General features: G+C 38.6%; 1 protein-coding gene across 2 annotated transcripts in view; it reads right to left on the bottom strand.

Annotated features, from left to right (window-relative positions):
* Positions 1 to 14,939: 14,939 nt before the first annotated feature.
* The window catches only part of RORB (RAR related orphan receptor B), a 134,361-nt gene continuing 124,326 nt past the window's right edge, over positions 14,940 to 24,974 (bottom strand). For both annotated transcript variants that reach the window (XM_063423086.1, XM_063423085.1), the window contains one exon: positions 14,940 to 24,814. In XM_063423086.1, the coding sequence (XP_063279156.1) occupies positions 24,659 to 24,814 (156 nt within the window). In that variant the 3' untranslated portion in view covers positions 14,940 to 24,658. The remainder of the gene's footprint in view (positions 24,815 to 24,974) is intronic.

Here is a 24,974-nt window from a genome sequence, read left to right as displayed (position 1 = left end):
GCAGGTTAATTTGTTCTGAACAGGACCCTAGATAACTTGCTGAATGAAAACAAGGATCAGTGTGACCCTGGGCAATTTACTGGGTGTAAATCTGAGCCCAGGCATTGACCGTAGATGATCCCAAGCAGATCACCAGCTATCATATTGTCCCTTTCTTATCTAATTTGGTAGCATCTTGACCTCAGATGAGGTCAACATTTGAGCCTTGGGGCTCTGAAATGAAACTGGTTGGACCTTATGGTGACTCCTATAAGTTATTTAAATTCATGCTTACTTGAATTGACCTGTGCCATGACTGTGAGAGTTGATCTTAGAAGACCCTGTAGTGAGAGTTCCATCTTCAGTTGAGTTCAGATAACCTCAGACAGGAGTCAAGGATAGTGATTGACCTACTAGTATCACATGAGGGGAAGGTTGATGTCAAATGACAAACCAAAAAATTAATTGGATCTGAGGTTTACCTTGAATGACCTTTACCTTTACCTGGGCACTGATCAAAGGCTGCACTGACCTCACATGAACCCCAACAGGCTCTGTGGTTGACCACAAACAAACCTTGACTGCTTAACTGGATACCAAACAGACTTTAAATATTTGCCCCTCCTCCAAAGGAGAAGAGTGGTGACTTTAAATGTCACCACTTGGCTTCTGTGAAGGTCAAGGGTATGTCACATTGACCTCAGATGATTCTAGGTTCCAAACAAGAGCCTAGCTGACCTCAAGCAACACCTTGCATATACCCAAGTCTCATGATGGTTCGAGATGAGCCCTATTTGACAGATTAAGTGACACCTCAGGTTCACCTCAGATGACCCTACACAAGTTACTTAGCCCACAAGTTGACCTCTAAAGACCTTCCTGAGGTGTGATCATAGCTAACTGACTCATTTAACCTCTACTGACCCTAAGCAGTTACTTGGATCTCATGTTCATCTCAAATGATATTTAGAGCCTCTAACTGTAGTACAAGTTGACTTCCAATGAACTCTTAAGTGGAAATAAGGCTGATAATATGCCTAAGTGACCTCCTCTTGGAAGTTAAAGAGCACAGTTACCTATCTCAAACTCTGTTAAGGACACAGGAAAAAGGAGTTTGTGACAGAAAGGTGCTCCTTCCAGGCCTGGCAGTAGCATATCCTGGTTAATTTATCCAGAGAAATGTTACTCAAAGTGACAAACTGTGTGAAAAAACCCAGCTACTCATACCTGATCATGTCACTGATCAAACAAAGGTTGTGTTTGCGACCGGTTATGGGACAGATGCCATTTGCAACCATCACCAAAGCTCCCCAGATATGCCTCTGTGGATCTTGGAACCCTGGCTATGCAAAGGTGGTACTGTTGTCTGGGTGTTAAGTGCTAGCAGGAGGTCAACAACACTTGAGAAGATGTATCATTAACAGTGGGTAAAAAAAAGCAGAATTGATGAGGCACAAGACATTTGTCAGAACTACCAAGAAAAGGAACATACTAATAAATCCAACTCAGCAACTGTGCTGAGTCAGCTCCAGCTGGGTGAAAATTAATTCCCACAGAGGGATGTGCAACCACCAGCTCACAGAACACCAACCCAAGAAACCCACTGACTCAAAAGAAGAGAAAGACTGAGCGTGTGGACTAATTAGCATAAGAAGCAAGGGAATAATTTAATCAGTAGAAGATAGAATACTATTTAATACAAGAACTGTGTAGCTTGCGGTCAATAAGGATTAATACCTTTGTTTGTATAAGTAGTGAAAAGATTTGACAGTCCTTGGCAGACCTTATATACCCAGCATCCCTTCCTGCACTGGGTCCCTGCTCCACCAATGAGAAGCTGAGGGTAAAGATGGACTAAAGGGGCACTTCTGGATCCACAGGAGGTGACTATATTCTGCATGCACTATCTTTCTCCTTCCCTCTCTCTCCCTCTCGCTCTTTCTCCTCTCCACTTAGTATTACAAAACAAAGTTGTTGTTGTTAAAACAGCATTTTGTCTAGCTTGCACTTTAATTTGAGCAAAGTCATCTCTCACTAATGGCATCATAACACCTCCAAAGAGGTGATTCTCATGTTGATGTCAATTGGCCTCAGGTTGCAAAAGCCTGAAATTACCTCTAGTGACCTGAATGGATCTCAGAATCACTTCAATTGATTCCTATGCAGCACACAAGGATTTTGTTAATTTCAAATTATCCTCTTGTCAACTCTTTGTATTTCAAATTAATGTCAGATGACCCTGGAAAAAACACGTGGGATATTTTCATATTGAATTGATAATCTGGTGGACCTCAGACTACCCCAGTGAAATTCACTGAATTGACTAGACTTTAGATGCTAGGCAAAAAATACAGATTGTGATTGACCTTACATGACTTCTTATATAGATTATTGTCTCTGAATTTGACCTGACATCACCCCTGGTCAGGCAGTGGGAATGAGCTGACCTTCAATGACCTTTGTGCTAATTACATTTCTCACTGACCTCAGACAGTCCCTGTAGAGGAAATGACACACAGGACTATTCTTGGTTTTTGACTAACAAGTAGAACCACAGATCCTCTTTTTCACTAAAAAACATCAGCTCATTTCCTGCAAAGCTGCTTCTAATCCAGCGGGCCTCCAGCCTGTACAGATGCATGGAGTTAAGTCCATCCATCCCAAGCACAGGACTTTGCTTTTGTGTCACTTAGCAACGCTCCTGCTCATTCTTTTCCATCCTGTCTGTGTCTGTGGAATAGCTGATGCATCATCTGCTTACCCCAATTTGTTATTCTTCATTAACTGGGTAAGAGCACACTCTTGCCCAATCAAGATTGTTGTCTACCTCTAATTTCACTTTATTTTTGGCACAATTCCTAACATCTCTAAGATCCCAGCTTGTGTTCTTGACATGTGAGCTGAGGCCATGTGGCTGTGGGCCTGAGACCTATGGATCTGAGGCAAACTGGGGCTACAGCTGAATTCAAACACTGAATTGACAAATAAGGAGAGTGGTTTCCTGCAAAGGTCTGTGGGGTCTTAAACTGAGGACAGTAGTTTACTTTGGGCCAATGAAATGTGGATAGCACTTAAACTAAGAGAACCTCTGACTGGTAAATAGGGGTAGTATTCTTTTCTATATTGTATTTAAGAAGAAAGTAGAAAGAGAGCTCCCCTGCTAAGCATATGTGCTGATTTTGGCCCCATTTAGCTCAGTTTTCTTCAGAGTGGTTAGTATAGGGTTTTGTTTTGGATATGTGTTGAACATAGTGTTGATAATATGGAGATGTCATTTTTGTCATTACTGAGGATGCCTTATGCAGAGTCTTTTTTGCTTCTTGTACTGTCATACTGACTAGTGAGGCACATGGGATGAGACACAGCTGGGAGAGGTGACCCTCCCCCAATGGACCACAGGGATGTTCCATTCCACATGACATTACACTCAGTATGTAAAGTGGAGGGGGAAAAGAAAGAAGGCAGGAACATTTGGACCTATGACATTTGTCTTCCCAAGTCACTGTTAACTGTGATGGAACCCTGCTTTCCTGAGTGTGACCTGCCTGCCCATGGGAAGTAGAAAATTAATTCCTTGTTTTGCTTTGCTTAAATGTGAGGCTTATGCTTTCCCTATTAAACTGTCTCCATTTCATGAGCTTTCTAATTTTTCTGATTCTCACCCTCGTTCCACTGATGGGGGAATGAGTGAGTGGTTCTGTGGGGCTCAGTTGCTGATTAAGACCATGACAGCATGAATCTTGTCACCAAAACTGACAAAATAAACCCTATCACCAGTTTGTTAGGTTAGAAAGTTGACCTTATTCAAAGCTGGGGTATGTGGGAATCACTCCACAAAACACAGTTCACAGTACATCATACAGTTATCAAAACATTTAACTATTTATCAATTTTAGCAAACAAAGGGATTCATTGACTACTTATGTAGTTTTCTTTATTAATTAGTATTCTATCTTCTATTGCTTATTAATTTCTCACTTCTCATGACAATTAGTCCACCTCTTCAGTCTTATTACCTTTCTCTTGGATAGGGAGAGTGTCAGTAAATATTGGTTTCTTCTTCATCTCTGGTTCCTGTAACATGTGCTTATAAATTCAGTATTCTTGATGTCCAGGTCTCAACAAGAGCAGACAGCATGATTTCCTTTGTGTCTCCTGAGCTCGCCCTTGAAATTTCTTTCAGCTGTTTCACTGGGGTTGCTATCTTCCTAAGTGCTTTAACTCCCACTACAAGATTGTTACTGTCTTCTTGGCCAAACTAAACCTAAACTCTCTTTGAGGGGCAGTGGCAGAATGACCCATTGGCTCCCGTAAAACAGAGAAACACTTACCACAGGAAAGAAAATCCCTCTATTCAAGTGTCACCAAAACACTAAACAAAACATGAATGAATGTTTTTCTTTGGCAACTATCAAACGTTCTCTCTGTCCTTTATGGAATGATGTATCTCAGATAGAATACTTACCTCTGGTAGGTCTGCCTGTGTGATCTTCTTTTTGTCAAATCCTGTCTGGCTACAGAAAAAGAGGGGCAGAATCCTTTAGCACTGTCTGTTCCATACCACCCACATCACTGCTGGTGGTGTGGTTTTGGCAAGACAAAGACAGGGCCAGAAACTGAAAGTTTGCCATTTTTCCTGGCTCACTCTGGAGAGTGTGGGACCAGGGTCTGAACCACAAAGCTGCTTGGCACCAGGAGAGAGCCCTGCTGCACTGAGAGAGCTGCAGTGGGAGTGTCCTGTGGCAGCCCTGAGAGCCCCAGGCACTGCTGCTCCAAACTGCAGAGACCTGATAGGAGAACTCACACTGCCCTCAGCACTGGGAGACAGCCACCACACCAAGAGAACTACAGAGGACCCCAAAAACCCAGCTGGAGCAGAAACAGCTGAGTGGACACTGCTGAACACAGCTGAGCACAGTGGGCTGGAGAAAACAGTGGGCAGCATGGCAAAGATAATCTAAGCTCCCAAGGGGGTAGTTTTATCCTAGTTATTTTTATTGTTGTTGTTGCTATGGTTTGTTTTTAGTTTTGTTTTTGTTTTTTGAATGGGGAGTTTGGTGGTGAACATGCTTTTGAGGATAAAACATGCTCTCACTTTTTTATACTGTTGTTGGGGATTTTTTGCAATTAGTACTGCTGTGGGTATTGTGATTTTCAGTAAATTGTTGTTCCAATTTATAATTGCTCCTGGTGTGCCTCCTTCATTCGAAGGGACAGGGGAAAGGGAACAACTTGAGTGGGGTTTAATCTTCCAGATGGCTTTTAAACCACTAAAAAACCCCTTAAAGGAGCAGAACACCCTGTTCCTTCCAGAGCATGAGGGTAACCTGCACTCTCCAGGGAACATACTTTAAAAATTAAACAAACATCCCAGCAATAAACAATAGAGTGCCCATTCTTCAATTATTTCATGAACCTCCCACATGTTTATTAGCCACACCTCATTCCTTCTTTCTTTCTTTGTCATCTTCCCTGCTCTAAAGTTGTTGCAAATAAAACTTAAGGATCAAACTTGGGCTCTTCCTTCATGTAGAGCAGGAGTAACGAATAGTGTCCTCTGCTGCTGAAAAATATTAAAATGTGATGTTTTAATATTTGATGTGCTTTTAATCACAGGTAGCATTTTAATGCTGAAGGAAGCAATTGCTACACTCAGACACTTATGGTAGGACAAAGTGATTAGATTGTCTTCTGCTGGTATCTCTGCTTTGGAAAGGTAGACAAGCTAAACAGCCACATCTATAGAAATAACACACAGAGGGTAAACCCTCACATTTTCAATCAGAAAATTATTCTGATATTGATATTAATAGCATCTGGCAAAACTTCAAACCTTTTCATTTGACCTCTGTTTATCTGAGTGCTAAGCCTTTTTGTATTGTTTTTTTCAGGACCATGCCTGTAGCTTGCACAGCGGTTGCACTTGGTTTCCGTATGTGTGAGGTTGGACATGGTGAGAAACGAAGCCCACTCTTCAAAATTTTAAGAGTTTAATAAGGGATAATAAGGGACAGATAAATAAAGCAAAGTAAGAGCGCTGGGTGCATTGCAGCAGCCAAAGGCACCCCCAATTCTTTAGCAAGCAGTCCTTTACACTGTTGCATTGCATTACTTCCTCACATGCCTTTGCACATTTTTGGAGCCCGTTTACCACAGCTCCACCTGAGGTTGCCACAGGATTGCAGAAGTGCACAGATACAGTCTCTGAGTGTCCATCAAGGGGTGGTGTTCTGATGCCACTTTTGACTTGGTATTCTTCTTTAATGCTGTTTTGTTCTCAGCCTGTGCTATCTCATTTATACATTTTGCAATAGCAGTCATATCCTGTGATACATCTTTTGCAAGCAAGCTTACATCTTGTGATAGCCTTGCCTCATGCATAATTTTAGTTATACTACCCACAAAAGAAATTACAATTTGGACTACCTCTACAGAACTGGGTTACAATTTGTAATAATTTGCAAAAGCAAATATATAATAGTGAAATTTGGCACCTCTATTTTGCTACATTTGAGTACAAAGCCCGTCTTCACAGATTAATTCACCTACCTTTTCATGCAGTTCAAGAAAGTTTGTGGCCCAAAGACTTGTGGAAAGAGAAACTGTAGAAAGGGAAACACAAGTTTGCAAAGAGATCCTGATTCTCTTCTCCCCAGAAAATGTAGATCAAGGGTACAGAAGTGACATCCAATTACATCATACAGGGTCCATGAAGAAGAAGAAGAAGAAAAAAATGATGGACTGAGCTGGTGCCAGCTTTCCAATTAAGATATTGTAAAATCAGCTGCTTTTAACAACCATATGCATTAACAGAAAAAGGAAAACCAAACAAAGCCCCCCAAATACCACCTGTATCCAAAGCTCAAAACCAGAACAACTCCAAAAGTCCTTATAAATGTTTAGATGTTTACTATCCAATTGAGGAAAAGACCAACAAAATGAAAATATTAAGAAAGTAAAGTGTATGGGAAGACAAAAGGAGAAGATCTTTTATTTCCAACCCTGCAACATTAGGAAGCACAGCTAACTCCACCTGAACCCAAATCCTTCTTACCCTGTAAGTCTGCTGTTTCTTACAGGACATGCTAAAGTAAGTGGTATGATGTGGTGACAAAATTTCTGTAACAGTTTAAGTAATCAAGTATTCGTATTTTCAGATTACTGTAGCAGCCTTCAAATGGGGCTAGAGAGGAGTGTTTTTTTTGAGCAGCTAAAATTTATTGCTTGGTTAGTGAGCTCTGTAATGGGATGTATAATACACAAAATAAATCTCCTTTGAAGAGCAGCTGGTAGGTATGAAAAGTCTATTTTCTTTTCTTTTTCAGAACCACATCCATTACTAAAGCATGCCTGAAGCTGAGGATTCAGACACAATAGTTAAGACAAGTTTAGATGTCCTGTGAGAACATGCCTGCAGTTTGAATCCAGCCTGAGGTCCCAGAAGAACTGAGATTTTGACAATCTTCTTGATTTTGGTAGTACCCTCCAGGGCCTCTGACTGTCACAGCTTAACATCTGCTTCTCAGTGATTCTTGATGTTTGGAATTATGACATCCTTTGCCTCTCCTTGGAAGATCAGAACTTCCCTACAGATTGCAGAATGGCTGATGGAACTGCACGAAGCCTGTTCTAAATATTGTAAGTCTCCTCAATTTTCAAAGCTCAAGCTTATGCAAAAAAGTTTCCTATGCATGATGCTTTTCAAATCCATGTAATGAGAAGAGAACTCTAGATGATCACTTCTTATAAATATGCATAATTTATTAGATACAGTATTCCACTTATTTTTCTATCTTGAATTTGCATTTCCATGCACTGTACTTCATTACCTAGAGTGAAGTCAAAAAATACAGACACTACTAGTTATTCCAGCACTGTGCCCTCTGTTCAAATTATTAGGCAAAAGAAAAAATATACTGCCATCTCTTGCTGTTCTAGGCCACGCTGAATTGGAACATCCCATGAAAAAGACTCTTTTTTGTTTATCTCAGTCCTGAATTCCAGTCCCCATCTAAATGTTGAAGTCAGGTTAGTAAAAGTATTATGGTACTGAGTTCCCATGCTGAGTCTATGATAGCTTTTCTTTGAATTTCTCCATTATCTGAACAGCTCTGTTTACCAAACCTATTATCCTTCCCCCTTGGTTTTCAAGCTGAGAAAGAAAAAGCAACTTCTTTAATTGGCTCACAGATTGATAATTAACAATTTACATGTCCCTTGTAAGGCTGGTAAGCAAAAGAACTGCTTCTGGACAGTGAAAATACTGTAGAGAAGGAAGTGGGAGTCAACTTATGTGGTTAAGTTGTACTGCTTCATTAATCACGATCTATCTTTTATCACATTGCTCAAAGCCAAATCCATTCTGTTTCTTGGGAATGAGTTAGATTAAAATCAAGTGCTCTTAATGCATCTTTGACATCTGGCCTAGCAGCTGGCTATCACTAATATTGCTCTTTAGAAATGTCAGGAGCCACATTTACTGTGACCATTCTAGCCTTTCTGATTTAAGCTACTGTAGAGGGCAATGAATTACCTTAAAGGAGCTCCTCTGGAAAGTCCTAAGTTTTATGCTGGATCCCCTGCCAGCCTCACCACTTCATGAGTACGAACAATCATACAATTGAACTGATTTGACTTTGCTGCTCCTGGAGTTTCATTGCCTTTAACCTTGGGATGTAATGATGGTAATGCCATGCTAAGTGCCTCTCCTACCTGGGTTTGTCTGCTCAAGTAGGGCACCCATTCTTGTTAGCTGAAAACTGCACTGATTTGCAGTAAGAGGGGAAATAGGTTGGTCATGATTAACACCACTATGAATGCAACCTATTTTCTTGCAAGGCTTTTGAAGGTGGTAATCATCCAGACATATTTATTTCTTTATTAATTGTAAGCTTATGCCTAAAAAAGGCTGGGATTTCACACCTCCCCCTGATAATAACATCAGCCCGAAGCCCCTACTCCCTCCTTTCTCCAGGCAGACTTGAATACAGAGTGCATTAAATTTGGAAGCAATTGTTCCCCTCTAATGAAGGTGCAGTGGGAGGACAGTTTTCTTTTCCAAGTAGTGAAAGGCAAAGAAATTAGAGTTGGTTAGTGAAACTGTTCATCCCACAACTGAGAGGACAAATTAGAGTCCTCAGCTTTCCAGATACTATGTTGCCTATCTTATTTCCTAGCTGTTTTCCAGTGCCCTCTCTTGTTATCTGCTTCTGACTCTCTGACTTGGAAAGAATCTAGGAATTGTGATGAATTCAAAGCAGAATAGCAGTTGCAGTCTTTGTTATGTCTTGGCCATTCTCAGACTGAAGGCTTTTACCAGAGGCATCAACTTCCTCCACAGATGTTGTGGTCTGAAGAGGCCAACTGTTTGGATCTGCAGGAATCAGTTATTATTCCCTGGTTTCCAGCAGAACTACTGCTCATTGGGGCATCTGCATGGACATGATACACTCTAGGAGGGGCCTCTTTTGACACAGTGCAACCTAAGAGCTGTTCTTTCCTAGAAAATCCCAGTGTGAGAGATGATGAAGGCCTTGTTTTATTTGTCAGCCTGCCAACCACAGGTTAAGATCCAGGTATTAAAATCATTAGAGAGATGTCTCAGCCTGGATGAAAGTGCAAATGAGACCATATGCTGAAGGTCAATAGGATTTATATTTATTAATAAATGTGAGGTAAGACAGGGAGACACAGAAAGAAAAAGAGGGCAAGGGGGAGAGAAGTGAAGAGTGACAGAGTAAGTCACTACTCCGAGGATCCTGACGGTGTCAGTCTTGATCCTTCGGGTTGGGAGAAGCCCAAGAAACACAGAGGCCACCAGGTTTACATTTGTTCACAGTCAGGTGAAGGCCAGGTACATCCTGTGGGGTAGGGAATTTTTCACTAAATGATGTTAATACTTTGGATTATGGACACTTCAGGAACTTTTGATGGTTTATGACATTTTCAAATATGTGACAACTGCCTCTCCCATCAGCAAAGCTGAGTCAATTATGGCTCATCAGCAGGGATGAATAACTTCAGGCTACAGGAAAACCACAGTTTGTCATGGAATAGAATGAATCAGTTCAATGTGGAGCATTCCTACCTCCACTGCTTTTCTGGACACAGGATCAAATACACATTTTTACTACAAGTTCAAATATACATTTTTACTACGAGTTGAGAGTAATGTGTCAGCAACACTCTATGTTGCAATGCTGCTCAGTATTGAATGGAACAGCAGCTCAGAGATCCCAGTTCAACAAAGTAATGGAAACAGAATCTCTTGGAAAACAGCCTTAAAATATACTGGCAAAAGCTTTTAATGCTCTAAACTCAGCTGACAGAAACCAGTTCAAGAGATTCAACTATGTAAATTGAAAACAGAATCAGTTACTGTATGTGCTTTGGAGCAGGCACCTGATGGGCACATTTTGCTTTACACTGAGTAGTAAATAGTGAGTTGTATATAGTAATCAAATTATTAAAGAAGTTTAAACAAAACTTCTTTTTTTTCCTCCTCTGTGATGTGTGCTGATTCCTTCCATAAAAGACATACTGTTTTCTTTTACATTTAATGAAATAATGCATCATATTTATATAATTTTCTTTTACTTTCCAAGGCACTATTGCTCATAGGAAAACTGTGACCACAGAATTTTGAATACTAGATCCAATACTAAGTGCATTTTTAAAAATCTTTTGACTGTATACAATTTTACTTCAGTCACAAATGCCCTCAGGACCTTTTTTGGTGGATAATGTCTTTCTTAGGGGTCTTAAGGTTCAACACCTCCAAAAGCACAAAGCACACCTCTATGGCACTCTCTGAATGCTTCCAAATGAAATGAAAATTAACAAATTTAGATTTCCTATTTCACCCAAAGGTTTTTAAATCTATTGATATGGTTCACTAGTTGCAAAAGACATGATACCTCTGCTTTGCTAGCATTTGGAGAAAGTGTCAATGCTGTATGTTCTAGAACAGCTACATATCCTTTAGAATGCAGCACTGAAGGTTAGGAGCGAGGACTTTAAATCCTGATTTGCAAACAGCTACAGATTCTCAGCATATTGTTTGAGTGAAATCACAGGATTGCTGAATTTTCCCTTAATGTTGTAAAGGTTGTTACAGCTCTGACTAATCTGCATACAACAAATCTCTCTGAGACACTGGAACAATCACTGTCCTCAGAGAGAAGAGTGGATTTCATTAATAATCCAGATGGAAGCAAGAGAAAGAGGTAGTAAGTGCCAAGAAAACAGGTGTTTATGTGATAACATCTGAAAATCCTAAAGATGAAATCAGTGCTTATTCCTCTAAGTTGACAAGAAATAGCTAAATATATATATATATACAGATGTCAAATTATCTGTTTGCCTAGAAATGAGTAATCCATGATCAGAGTTAGCATCCCTAAAATACAGTGTGGTGTTGTCATTTACTAGTAGGTCTCTCAATTATCTATAGAAAGGTATTTTGATTTAGTTTTTGAATATAAAATGTAAATTCCTTAAGGCAGCATTTTTCCACACAACTTTTGCCTTTCAAAATGTTCTGCGCTTGACCAAGGTGCATGGGTCATTCAGACAGTTATTTAAGCACACATCTTTATTTTCATGGAGGAGGTAGTGATTTCTTTTTGTATGGTATGAATTTAAATGACATACACAAGATAATACTACTGACTTTCCAGGACACCATTTTATGATCTTCCATTTGATGTAATGGTGCTCCTAAATGCATTGCTCCAAGAAAAATTGGGAGAGGCATGGAAATTACAAGCCCAGTAAATGACTGACCTAATTTCTAAGCCAACAGTAAATTTTTATTGGTAAGAGAGGAATACCAGCACATATTGGCTAAAACTTTATGGTGTTAATGTACGACATGCAATCACAAAGCAGCAAAGAATACACTAAATCTCACCTGTGTCAATCACTGAGTCATTTAGAAGAACCATGCAAAACTGATCAACTACAACTGGAATTTTAGTGATGCTGAGTATAACTGAATGCATTTTTGAATGCCAAAATACAACAAAGCCACCAGGATGGAGGATGCAATTTTTAAAGCCCTCTGATAAAGCTCCTTATTAGTCTGAGGAAACTCCAGAGTAATTCAGCATTTTCTCAAATCTGCTCTTGATTAATTGGAGCTGGAAACATGTTACATGACACTTTATTAGGCAAGGGTGAGATCTACTGATCCTGGAAGTGCTCTCTTAAGCTCCACAATGCAGTTACTGTTGTGAGGATTTTGGAGGCAAATCACAGCAATTATTTCTAAATCACTGTTAGTGTCCAATCTGATTCCTTTCATACACCCAAAATTCCAGGCATTCATATTAAACATAGATGTACACATAACTTTCTATGGACATCTGAACACCAGCACACAGCTACACTGGAGTTGCTGTAGGTTATTCCAAATGTCCATTTATTGGAGAAAGCTACGAGGAGCAGCAGGAACAGGTCATGCCAGGCACTCAAGAGCAATCAAGCAGGACCAATGCACCTCACTGGCCCACTGAATTGAGCCCTTACAGGTAGAATGCACAGATGAAGGACTTGCCAAGATCAAAGCATACTTTTAATGAACATCTCTAGGGGGAGATAATATTTTTATTAGACCATCCACCACAATTGGGATAGAAGCTTTCCGAGATCAATCCCCTCATCAGGACTAACTGAAGCTCTTACATTTCCTATAAATTTCACTTCTCTCCTATGTGCAGATCATTAAAACAGCAATTAAACTCCTGTATGCATTCCTGTAGGAATGTAAACAGGCATTTTTCAGAAACAGAAGCTTGGTCTTTAGCATCAACATTACAGATGCATCTGCACCAGAACTAGTCAGAGTTTGTCCTCCCAAAGCAATCTGTAATCCAAAGGACTTTTTTCAAGATGTAGTAGGTATGAGGATGGGAAGAGAGATGAACAATAAAGGAGTAAGTAAGAAGAGAGGCAGAAAAATTGTTTAGCCAGATTTCGATTTACTGAATACAAATGCTGGACTGTTTTTAGGATATCGATCACATTTCATGACAGCTTGTGTTACAAAGATGTTGCCTAAAGTGCATGGTAAGTTATGACTCAATACCAATACATCATGATCCAGAAGGCTACATTTGCATGGATTTGTAACTAATTGAACACATGTAAGTAATTTTTCTGGGACTGACAACTATAATTATTTAATGTTGTTTTGTTTGATGCATTTCACCATTGCCTTTCTAGAAAGCCTGTATTCATTCATCTGTCTTCAAGAATCTGCAATGTGAAAAATGTATACAGTAGTTCTTTTGTAGGAGATCTGTTCAGGGCCTGTACACACTGGAATATTAAATGACACTTAACCAGCACAATACTGTAGTAAGTTATGCCCTGTAAGACTTTAATGTAACTGTGTCTCAAAATAATGTGTGTAAATGCAGCACTCCATTTATTTCATATGGCTAGTAAACTCTTCAGCTTCATCATATCTGAAATATAAATGTTTACATATTAACTCCCCATTACACTTGTCTGAAGTTTTTTCAAATTAATGTGAAACCTCCAAATGAGCCTTAAGTATCTGGGACTTGAAAATCGAATCAAACTAAGCTGCACTTGCAGCATCTCATAACCCAGACTTTCTTACCTGTATTGTGATGCTGTCGCATTGAAAGGGGAGATTTACTCAAACCCTCAGTATGTGATTATCTGTCAGTGCCCCAGGAAAGCCTTGGCCCTCATGCCTGACCAGTCTGTCAGCACCCTGTTGCGGGCACCCTTCACTGAGCTCTTGAGCAGGTCAGAGGGTCACTCCCCCTCCTGCATCTCCACACCTTTACCCATTGCTGGCTGTCAAACATCTTAGGCAGTGAGGGGTGGGTGTACCCTGAGCACAGATGGCACAGGACGGCACCCGACATAACCTCAGCATGGGAACCTGTGTCAGTGATTTTCCCCACAGCTGCTGATTCAAGAGCAGGGCATCTCCCTTTCTCTCTCTTGGTTTTAGGCTGCTGGGAGGGTTATCAGCTGGAAAGGACACTGAGTTCCTTCTTCTCAAGGGTTTTGAAAGAACCTGGCCATGGGGTCTCCACTCCACCCTCCATTTAGACCTGATAGATTGTGTTGTGTCTGGGTATGCTGATTGCATTCCACTCAGGAGTAGCAAGTGTATTTTCCCCTGTAATTTCTACACTGATATCTTCATAGTCTCAGTCATTTTCCCACAGATGTGAAAAACATTTAAACATAGCTGGCTTGAAGTGTAAGCACTGCATTAAGCCTGTTGAGGTCAGTACACTAATAAACATGTGCTTCTCAGTTTGCAAAATGAGCTCCTTTGATATTGTTGTTTTAAAATTTACTTCTAATTATATTTAGGGTCTGAAAAATTTAAGGTTTGTAAAATTGAAAGGTACTGCTCACAGCCTTGACAGCTAGACATACACAGACTTAAAAAATATTTGACGTATTTACCATTTTAAATACAGTATCTTCTTTTAAATAAAGTAACCTCCTGTTACACTACTGTGCAGTTTGCTGTCAGAGAATTGTTTACCTGTGTTGTTTTGCTTTCCTACTAGCTGAAGCTTTCCCCCAAATAAACAGAGAAATAAATTAGTAAGTATAGCAATTTCCATATTCAAAAGTCATAGCTGTAACTTAAAATGCAAAACAAAGCCACTGTTAGTATCAGTTGACATCACAACATGCTATTTACCTGATTGTACTGGTTACAAAAACCCCTGAAATTAAGTACAGGCACCTGATCATGGAATCTTAGAATGGTTGTGGGTGGAAGGAGATCTTGAAGTTGGTCTAGTTAAAACTCCCCTGCTGTGAGTAGGGACACATGATGTTAAGGATTATTTTCTGTTTTGAAAATGCACACACTGTACCTTTTCCTGACAGATACAGGTAATTTAAAAAGAAAAAAAAAAAAAAGCCCAAACCAAAACCCACAACAGAATTTATTTTCTTACAGGTTTTTTTTTTAATTTCGCATTAAAGAAAGGAACTTCATCAACATTGATTGTCATTTACAGAAAACATTCAAAAATCATGTGTGCATTATTATGAAATGCTAACAGTGTCTAACTAATAATTTACAGGTCATAAAATAAGACAAAGATCTATTACATTCTAAAGTAATATAGAACCTTTTCATTTGACAAGGATGCTGGTCCTACAAAATTCATGATAAAAAACCCCTCAACGGTCACTTTCTAAATGAATCAGTCTGTCTTTTGACTCACATACACATAAATTAGGTCAATTACATTAAACAAGGGAGAAAGATCAGAAGAGAATTGCGGATATAAAAATGCTGGATGAACTCCTGGCACTGTTGAAATCAGTGAAGGTATTCCTGCTGGTTTCAATGGAGCCACATTTTTACCCAGTACGTCATGATTCATTTGCAGTTCTGCTTTTTGAATCTACAAGCCAGTTAAGATACATCACAGTTATCACACAATTAAGCTAATTAAAAAAAATCACTGTTGACTCTATGAGGCATTTGATTTTAGAAAGGAACGTTTATTTGTCTTTTGAGAGTGATTAATTTTGAATGTTACTCAATATTTTATTAGATTGTTTATTATCATACTTCTTGACAGGCAATTCAACTCTTGTGTGTTACCAACACTGGTAAACATGCTTACCAAAAAAACCCAACACACCTCTAAAAATCAAATTAAATTGATTTACAACAATATAACTACAGCCAAGCACCAAATAGCTCAGGGCTTGGATCCTGGGTCTTAACATCTCATTTCACTCTAACAAAATGAACCAGAAATAGGATAAAAACATTAGATATTTGAAAGTGGGAAGTATATGAAAAATCATTTCTTCTCATAATCCTAAAAGCATTTTCAGGGATATTTCAAAAATATTAGAAAGCTTCATTTAAATCTAAATATCTATCTTAATTATGTTTTTATTTTTTTATAAATTGGTAATCACAAAATACTAGCCATTTAAGTCACATTTGGATGCCAGAAAAGCATCTAAATACTTTGCTCATTATTTATGCTCCTGCTTGTACTACATTACAGCTGTTGATAAACTGGACATAGTTTCTTGTTTCCATTATCATCTTTAAAACGTGCATTTGGTGAAGATCAATTATGGCTTCAGATTACAGCTAATGTGTGACCTGACCTCAAATCTGAGTAGGAAATTAAAGGCATACAAAAATATTTTGCTCATTGGAAAGAGAGAAACGTTTCTATTAATATAAGTCATGTCAGAAGGATTCATAAAAGTCATATGCTATAAGGAAGCATTATTTGCTTGAACAACTTTTCTTCAAATCAGACAAATGCAGTCCGCAGGAATTATTATAATACTCACTGAACAGACTTGCTGGGATCACGTTTCATGGACAATCCCACATTTTTTTTCCCAATTACGAACAGAAGCATACACTAAATATCAACGGCTGGTTGATCTATTACAATCAGTTTCCATAAAAACTGAAGAGTACATTACACTTACAGGAAGCAAGTACATAATTTGCTCTTCGATGTTTTTCCTCTTTAAAAAAACCCAACATTACAAAGTCTTATGTTTAAACAGAGACATAGAAAAAATCAGTGTATTCACTGTCCCAAGTTATTTACAGCAAAAATTACAGACAGCATACATAGTATTGGATCTTCCACAAGCATATATTAAAAGTAATTACATATGAAAAAATATTTTATTTTTCTTCTACATTTCTACAATACATACTCAGGTTTCTTTCTTCTTGTTTTGTTTGTTTAGTTTTTAAGTAACTTCTTTAGTGTTAATCAAATGAGGCAGAGAGTGCAGCTGTAAAATAAGGGATTTTGTTGCTATTACGATTCCTATATTCTTTATATTGTCCATTCCTTACAACTGAAGTAATTAGTTTAACATGGGAATTATCTCATAGCAATTAACATAAATTTCAAAATACCCAGTGTATCTGATTTAGCTGACTGTTGACAACAGCTTAGAGTTCCGTTGTGCTTTATTTGTTGCCACAAGTACAATCACAGAGCCGCTCTCCAAAGTGTACTAGAGGTCACATGGCAGTCACACAAGAGGCAAAGACTATCATGGCTAGTTCACTGGCTATGCTACTCAGTGGCATTTTAAAAATAAGTGCACGAATAAATCCCCATATACTGCACGAGAATGTGTGGTCCACACTCCGTAGGGTTAAATGATTATTAGCTTTTTTTACTAACAACAAAACACCTTTTTTGCCTGATTCTGACATTGAAGTGACACATTAAAAAAACCACAAATGTAGTGCATCTGAATCTGAATCCCCATAGTCAACAGCCTAATGTAGTTACTTTGACTTATTAAGCTGCGTGTCTAATCAAGACAAATATAAGTGCTTTTTTAATTTTTTTTTTTATTTTTTAAAATAAGCTGGTTTTATCTGAAACAGTTGTCAAGGTAAAGCCTGTCCTTTTCTGTTCTTGGTGGTTAACCATCTGCTCCTGCTTGTGGTTCAATGCAGTTGTATTCCTGTTGCCCAAATAAGGGCCAGTGTGTTCCCAATACTGAAAACTAGGAGCCACTTTTTAAAATTCTCTCCAGACAGTCTTATGTTGAACATACATTACTGCTGTCAATGTATAGTCACAAGCAAGGACCTCAGCATTTTCTTGAAGCACAAAAAAATTTTCTCAACAGCAGTATCTTCATTCATAAATTAGCAGCTATATCCAAAAGAATCAAAAAAATGCAAAATCACTGTGATATCTACATTAGTTGAATTTTTTCTTTATGTTATTGTACAGAAGACCACGTGCAAAGCAAACAATTTCTGCAAGTACAGTTACAAAGAAACACTTACAATTTACTTATTGCTGCTATAACCAATGCTGTTTTCTTTCACTTTCCCTATGTGCTGTGCTTGAATTGTGAGGATGATGAAATTATGCAAATGTAGTACATCATGTTACTGAACTCACTGTGAGCAGTGTTATCCTCGCTGCCTGCAGTAACACCCAGGAAATACCTCTGCTTTCCCAGAGCACCGTGTTCATTGCCTTATCCTCCCAACAGAAATGCAATGCAAGGATCATCTAGAGGGCACACACACAGCCGCCACTGGATGTTCAGCCTGCCTTTTTAGGAGAGTTGCTGATCTGTGAGCTACCACTCTGGAAGCTTTAGGCCTCCTCTTTCCACAGTGACCCTTGTCTGCAGACTGCATACACAAGTGGCTTTTAGAGCTGCAAACAACTTCTGGGGTGATAACTGACTGAAGTGTTGGGCTCCTTGTCACGGAGTCACGCAGGGACAACAGATGCAGGGACAATGCATGCAGGGACAATGCATGGGGACAACACAGCTAAGTGAAAGTCTGAGGAGGAGCTAGCTTCCTGCCATCTGGGTGGAACCTCCCTTGCAGGTTGCAAGTACAGATCAACTCTCTCAGAAAGAATGAAGATGAGTAATTTTTACCACTCCAAGCTTCATTCACTAGGAGCTTGGAGTAAAAGGAAAAGGAAAGAGAGGCAAGATCCTCTGACCATAAGACTGAATTTTTAAATGGGATACTATCATGCTAACAAGAACTTCAGTCACTTGGACATTGTTCCTAGCAACCTGAAGGATTAAAATAAAAATTGCAATGGGATGGTTGGTGAAGAATATGATGATGAAAATCCTGATGCATAGGGATGCTGGTCTCTCCACCTCCTGAAGCTGTCCATCAGTCTTCTAGGTGGAGAGAGTTCAGAGGATTGAGGGAGTCAAAACCCATACATACTAACTGTGATAACAAGAGCAATGATCATATTCAGAGCTGAGGAAAACCTCATGGCTGAAGACATGGAATTAACTGAATGACTGGCAATATAATCCACCGCAATTTATCCTTCTGTGTGTGTTCTTGTAATGATAGAAAATCCATGATGTAAAGCTAGGGATAAGCACATTTCAAAACTCTAGGAAGTGGGAGTACTTTTCACTAGCACAGTATAAAATGGGGTAATGTTTTCTTGATGTGAGAAAGGGACTAATCATACCACAGAGAAGTATTGCTACAGAGTCGTGGGCTAGCTATGATTTTGTGCATCCCTGAGAGAAAATGGTAGCTATTAGCCACTTGCTCATGTCTACTTGTTCTTCACAGTCCTTCTCCATGTCCTAGCTTGGTGCTCTTGTAATTGCTGACTATCACTTATTCCATGTCTTAACCTTTCCCCTTACTTGCCTGCAGCAAGTCTGAATATGACCTCACATTAATGGTACATAAATTTGAGTACTTTGAAACTTTGTCAGTTGTCTAAATTCAGTAATTCATACAAAGCTTGCTTGCATTTTGTTCCCAAAAGGACCTTAACATTATGAGCTGATGGGTCAGCAGGACTCTGCTGACTGTGAAATAACAGGCAAAATCTGACAGATCAAGCTGGCGAAATGCTGACAGTGAATTCAGTTTATACCAATGTTATTTCTAATCATCGGCTTGAAAGCCTTGTCTGGGTCATGTTCAGTTGGGCAGCTCAACCCATGCCCTTCAAAGCCTCTAACATTCTCTTCTGTATTATCACTGTTGTATTTGTAATGTTATTTTTAGTAATGAAACATCCCTGAGTGGCATAGAGTGCAATGTTTGCATCAAGCAGTGATTGTCATTTACGAAGCATGAAACTCAAAGAGCAAAGAAGAGGATCGGGCCTCCAGCACACTGTTCCTAATGTATGTCAGAGACAGGATTTCATTTCTAGAGTGGAGGCAGAAGGTGCTGGGACAGGCTGGTAGGTGTAAATACATTATTATTTTACAGCCAGGAAAAAGCAAGCTGTTGTGTCTCAGGGTTCCATTTCATACATCCTTAGACATCATGAACTGGACAAAACCCAGAAATCTTCCGTGTTTCTGTTTGATCTTATGTGCTATACTCCTGGGATGAACAAAAGACAATGACTGATAATAGGAACCAGCTTCCAGGCTGGACCTTAGCTCTTCTGGAAACAGCACAATCAATGCAGACTCAGGAGGGAGCCTGAACATCTTTCAAATGATGTGGAAGCACAGTTTCAGAAGGGTAGAAAAGTCAACAGGGAAAGGAGTCATCAGCTGCACATCTCTAACTAAGCTGCCTGACCAATTTGTGAGACTGCTGCAATCTTAGAGAAGCTTGTGCAGCCTGATGGTGGGAGGCCAAGAGGCTAGCACACAGGAGCAGCTTTGCATCCTCTTTGTGTAGAAGTTGTTACATCAAAAATCCTGCAAACTGTGCTGTCCCAAAGGGAAGCACACCCCCTGTGCCAGCTGCCACCATGAAATTGAACAAAGAAAATCACATACCAAAGCCCATCTTCGAGGGCAGGTCTGGTAGCTGCTCCACCTCAGCACCATAACCTGGCACAGGTATTGAAACAGCACTGGTGCCCAAGGTGCAACATGAAAATAAACTGACCCCTGTGAAACTGGGCTGAAATGAGCAACACAGAGTATGAAGTGAAAGCATTTATGAGAGTAACATCTGCCTTCTGCTCAACAAAGCTCAAGAGGGACCTCTTAATGTCAAGGGCCTCCAATCTTATGATTGGTTCAGCATCTTCTTTGCTGTAATGCCCAAATTTTTAGTAACTCTAGTTAGAGAGAAGTGTCTGAGAACTTGCAGAATCAATTCCTTAATTCTGTCGGTCACAAGCCAATCAAAAACCACATGCTGCTTTTGGAAACAAAGCAACCTCAACTGAGGTGCCTGCTACTACCATGTTTCTTTTCTAGCAATTTCCTTTAGAAGGAAATATGAATCTTGGAATTAATTCTTTATAAAAAGAGCAGGCAGGAGTGATATTTACAGCAAAATAAAGTCTTTGTGGTAGTATAATGAACACTGTACATCTGCTTCCTCAATGCCAAGGATAATTTAGCATAGTATAGTTGAAATACTGGAAAGCAATGCTGGAAGTAGTAGATTCAATACATGCTTTAAATATATGCTTTAAATATCCTTTTGTTACAGGTCCCAGGTTAATCAAACATTAAAAACCATGTCTCATTTGAAAAGCTTGTCACTAAAAATATCAACAAACATATCCAGTTACTACAGAAAGAAGATGTCACAAATTCTAGTTTTAGACACTTGAAATACATCAGATTCTACCGTGGACTACTGAAAGCAAAAACAAACTAAAATGAAAAACTAATATGGTAAATTATGAAGTTAGTTACTAAAATTCACGCTATTTTATCCCTGAAAGCCCATGGATAACTTGAATATGTGAAATCCAATATCAAGAATTTGAAATTTTGAGTGCAAGTGACTATGTCAGAAAAACCAAACACAAAAATCCAGGTCGTGGCAGGTGATCATTATATGTTATTCTGTGCTCAGTCAATAAACGGCAAAAGAGGTACTATACTTATGTGGCCAAGCCAAAAATGACAGAAAATTAAATAAAATCTAATTGCAGTTACCCCAGTCCAGTCCCATAAATAAATAATGTTTGAAAATGAATTTTCATTTTCCAAATAAACAACTACACTATTTGCTCAAATCCTGTACTAATAGTTACGAAAATGTGTTTGGCCATATTTGGAATTCTTAGTAGAAGTTATTGCCTATCCACGACAACAAAGATATTGTATGCCGGAGTACTAGAAGTTCTAGGACAAAAGCCTAAAGAATCCACTTTTATTTCTAAACTGGATATTTCTACCTTTGTGGTCTCTGACAAGTCATTTAACCTTTTTTCTTTAATTTCCACCTCTTTAAATTGTGGCCACAATCATTACTGATTGGAAAGGTCATGACATTGTAGATATAAGAATAGTGCTTTAAGGATTAAAGGCCCTGCAGATAATGATTAGTGTCTTTTTCAATGGTGACCTCCATTTAGATACCTTGCCTGAGAGGTAATTCAAAAATCCCAAGGAGTGATTAGCTTATTTGAGAAGAAAACAACATTTTCAACATGTAACACACAATTGTGAAGGACGATTTATAAACATGACAAACCTCTTTATTAAGCAGCACTATGAACAGTAGTATTTATCACTTATTCTATACTTCTATGAGTTGGATAAATATATACTTTTGATATACTGAAAATGAATTTATAAAATATTTCAAACAGTATGTGTGTGTTCCTGTGTTGGGAAATCAATGAAAACACGAATACCCTGAAACTAAAACTGATCACATCTAGAGTTCGGCATGACTTGGTTTTTTCTCCAATGAATCTAGATAAAGAGTATGTAGATATTAAGTTTTGATATACTTGAAATTTGGGATCCTTTTCGTGCATTTGCCATACAAGAAGGGCTGCAAACAGGTAAATCACCTTATAAAGGAATGTCAGTCTTCCAGTTAAGTGGTATAAAGAAGCATCAAGAGCGTTGCTTTATTATATTAATTGAAGACATTTTAATGTAAGCAGTAGAGAAATGTGCTCTGAATTTGGAATAATAAAGGTAACTTTAGTAATTGCTGTTCTGTAGCAGTTTTGACGAGTATAGCACATTTGCAACAAAATTCTCACAACTAAATTTGCTGGACAGATTTTTCTTGGTTTTTTTTCTAAGTTGTAATGGACCTGCACAGAAACATTTATTAGCTGACAGTTTTAACTACTCTTGTACCTGTTCTGACATTCCTAAAATAGAACAAACAAATTGTGATATTCTCTAGACTCAATACTGCCACAAAATGCATATGCAAACTTGCAAACTGACCTATGAAGGCAAGGGAGAGCTCCACAAAGTACTTGAAGTAGACTGTGAATTATCTGCTCATGCAGAAAAGAGAATCTTGAGAGCTGCACAAGGCATTAAACTATCACTACAACAGACTGATCTTCTTCACTCACCCTAGGGCCCACCTGTGTCCCTGTGGGCTCCCTGTGACACTGCCTCTCCATGAGCCTGGCAAATGGGCAAGTCCTTTGTGCTTCCCCTTGCCTTGCCTCAGATTGCACTGGCTTCTGTGTGGTTTGAAATAAAGAAACACATCTGCTTGTGATCCTGCCTTCACTTCCTTTCTTCTCTATTGCCTGCATCTTCTTATTTCTGCTCTATGCCTTCTGCTGGCATCCCAGGAGGAGACTGCTCTCAAAAATTCACAATGGGTAAAAGTGGTGGTAAAGAGAGATGTAGCAGAAACTGAATCCCTCTTTCACAGCTAAAACATCTATATTTTGTAGTACTGGCAGAATGCAGATACATTAATAATGACTGCTGATTAAACTTAATTAATCCACAAGATTAAGTCCATGGTAGCCTTCCACTCCCCTCTGTGTTTGCCTTTGGTTTTGCAAGCAAATGCACGTACACTCAATTCAGAGATAGATAAAAAGAAAGATCCAGTCTTTTGCTCCACTCCTGAAATGCATCTAAAATAAATCCTATATATGCATATATATACAGTTATATACATACAGATATATACATACTTATATGCATGTATTTAAAACATAAACAGATGTATGAGTGTAATGGAAACCATCAGTCCCATCTGGATGATCACTGTCAGAAAGAGTGACAATTATACTGTTCTTTGTAACCATGGACTTCATTCACTGTTGACTTTCCTCCTCCTTCCCTCCTTTCCTTCCTCTTCAGAGATACGTTTTAGGCTTGCTAAGGTTTTCACTGTCCTCACTACCTATCCTTCTAATGAGTTCAGCAAAAAACAAACCAAGACTTGAAGCTCATTTTCAAAGCAGTATATATAAAAAAAAATCATATGTGAAATCAGAAAAATGTACATATCGGATTGTCTACACTTTTCCTCCATGTTTCAGATACTTTACTGAGATCGGGTCCTACTATGTTCACTTTTATATATGTTCTATCTCTGTAACAGTGAGAGAATAAAAAAAAACCCCAATCCTATCCCACTTTTCACTAAAACCATCCAGACAAGGCTTTTGCACCAGTGATACATTCCTGATGTTTGATTTACACACAGCACACATGCACTACATTACACACATCTCAGAAGTGATCCTGTCATTACACATTGGCAGCTGAAAATTTAATTCTGGCAAAGCAAATCTTGATTGCCCAAAGTAAATCTAATACATTACTTGGAGAGTAAGAAATACATGACAGCTGTGTTGAGCATCCTTTAAATGTAGGCATGTGATTTTAAGTTACAGCATGTATGCATATAATGCATACATACATATATACATACATACATACATTTATGTGTATATATATATGTGAGTGTGTGTCTTCCATATATGCACCATAATTTCCAAGACAGCTACAAATTTCCACATGCAATAAACTATCTAAAAACATAGAACTAGGCAGTGGATAATAATAAGTGGAATTTTCTTAAATGATATTTGAATAATGAACATCAAGAGTAATACTGCAAAGTACTGCTCTATTATCATGTATATCTACAATAAAATTCTAGGAACACTTGACTCCCAAAACATCTCCCAATAAAAGTAAATTAAAAAAAAACAAAGGTAACACCCAGTGTCCTATATTTGTATATTCATTGTCAGTTCAAAAATGAAAAAAAAAAGTAAACAAAAGAGAAAAAAGACATCCCCACTCAGAGTTGCATATTTACATTCTTCAAACTGTAGCGGTGAAAAATATTTCTATTAAGTGCAGGACATTCCTAGTGTTGCAGTAGTGACATTTTTAATAATTTCTTCATGAAAACATTTCTTTTTGTCTTACTAGTGATGCATTCCATGACTACATGAAAATTCTATTATCCCCTTCACTTGCAGCCAGTGGTTGAGTCTGGATTGAAAAGCTCCTTGTATAATGGAGGAAACAGTGTGTTCACTATGTCAGGATGAGATTGCTTAAATACTTGCAGTTTCTCTCCGTGCAAGTTGCAAAGTGCAGTAATTGTTGGTATCTTGGCTATTAACTGTAAAACATTGAAACAATTAAAAAAAAAAGGAACAAAGTGGAAGCATATTTTGTATAAATTACACTTTCCAAAATGAACTATGATAGTGTCTTGCTGAGTAACTGAAGGCGATACTCTAAGCTCCATCAAAACCCATCCAAAGGACTTGACACTGTTC

Source organism: Prinia subflava, chromosome Z (assembly GCF_021018805.1).
Source record: "Prinia subflava isolate CZ2003 ecotype Zambia chromosome Z, Cam_Psub_1.2, whole genome shotgun sequence".
Classification (NCBI taxonomy): domain Eukaryota; kingdom Metazoa; phylum Chordata; class Aves; order Passeriformes; family Cisticolidae; genus Prinia; species Prinia subflava.
The sequence above is the reverse complement of the archived record's forward strand: the minus strand, read 5'-3'. Positions and strand labels throughout refer to the sequence as shown.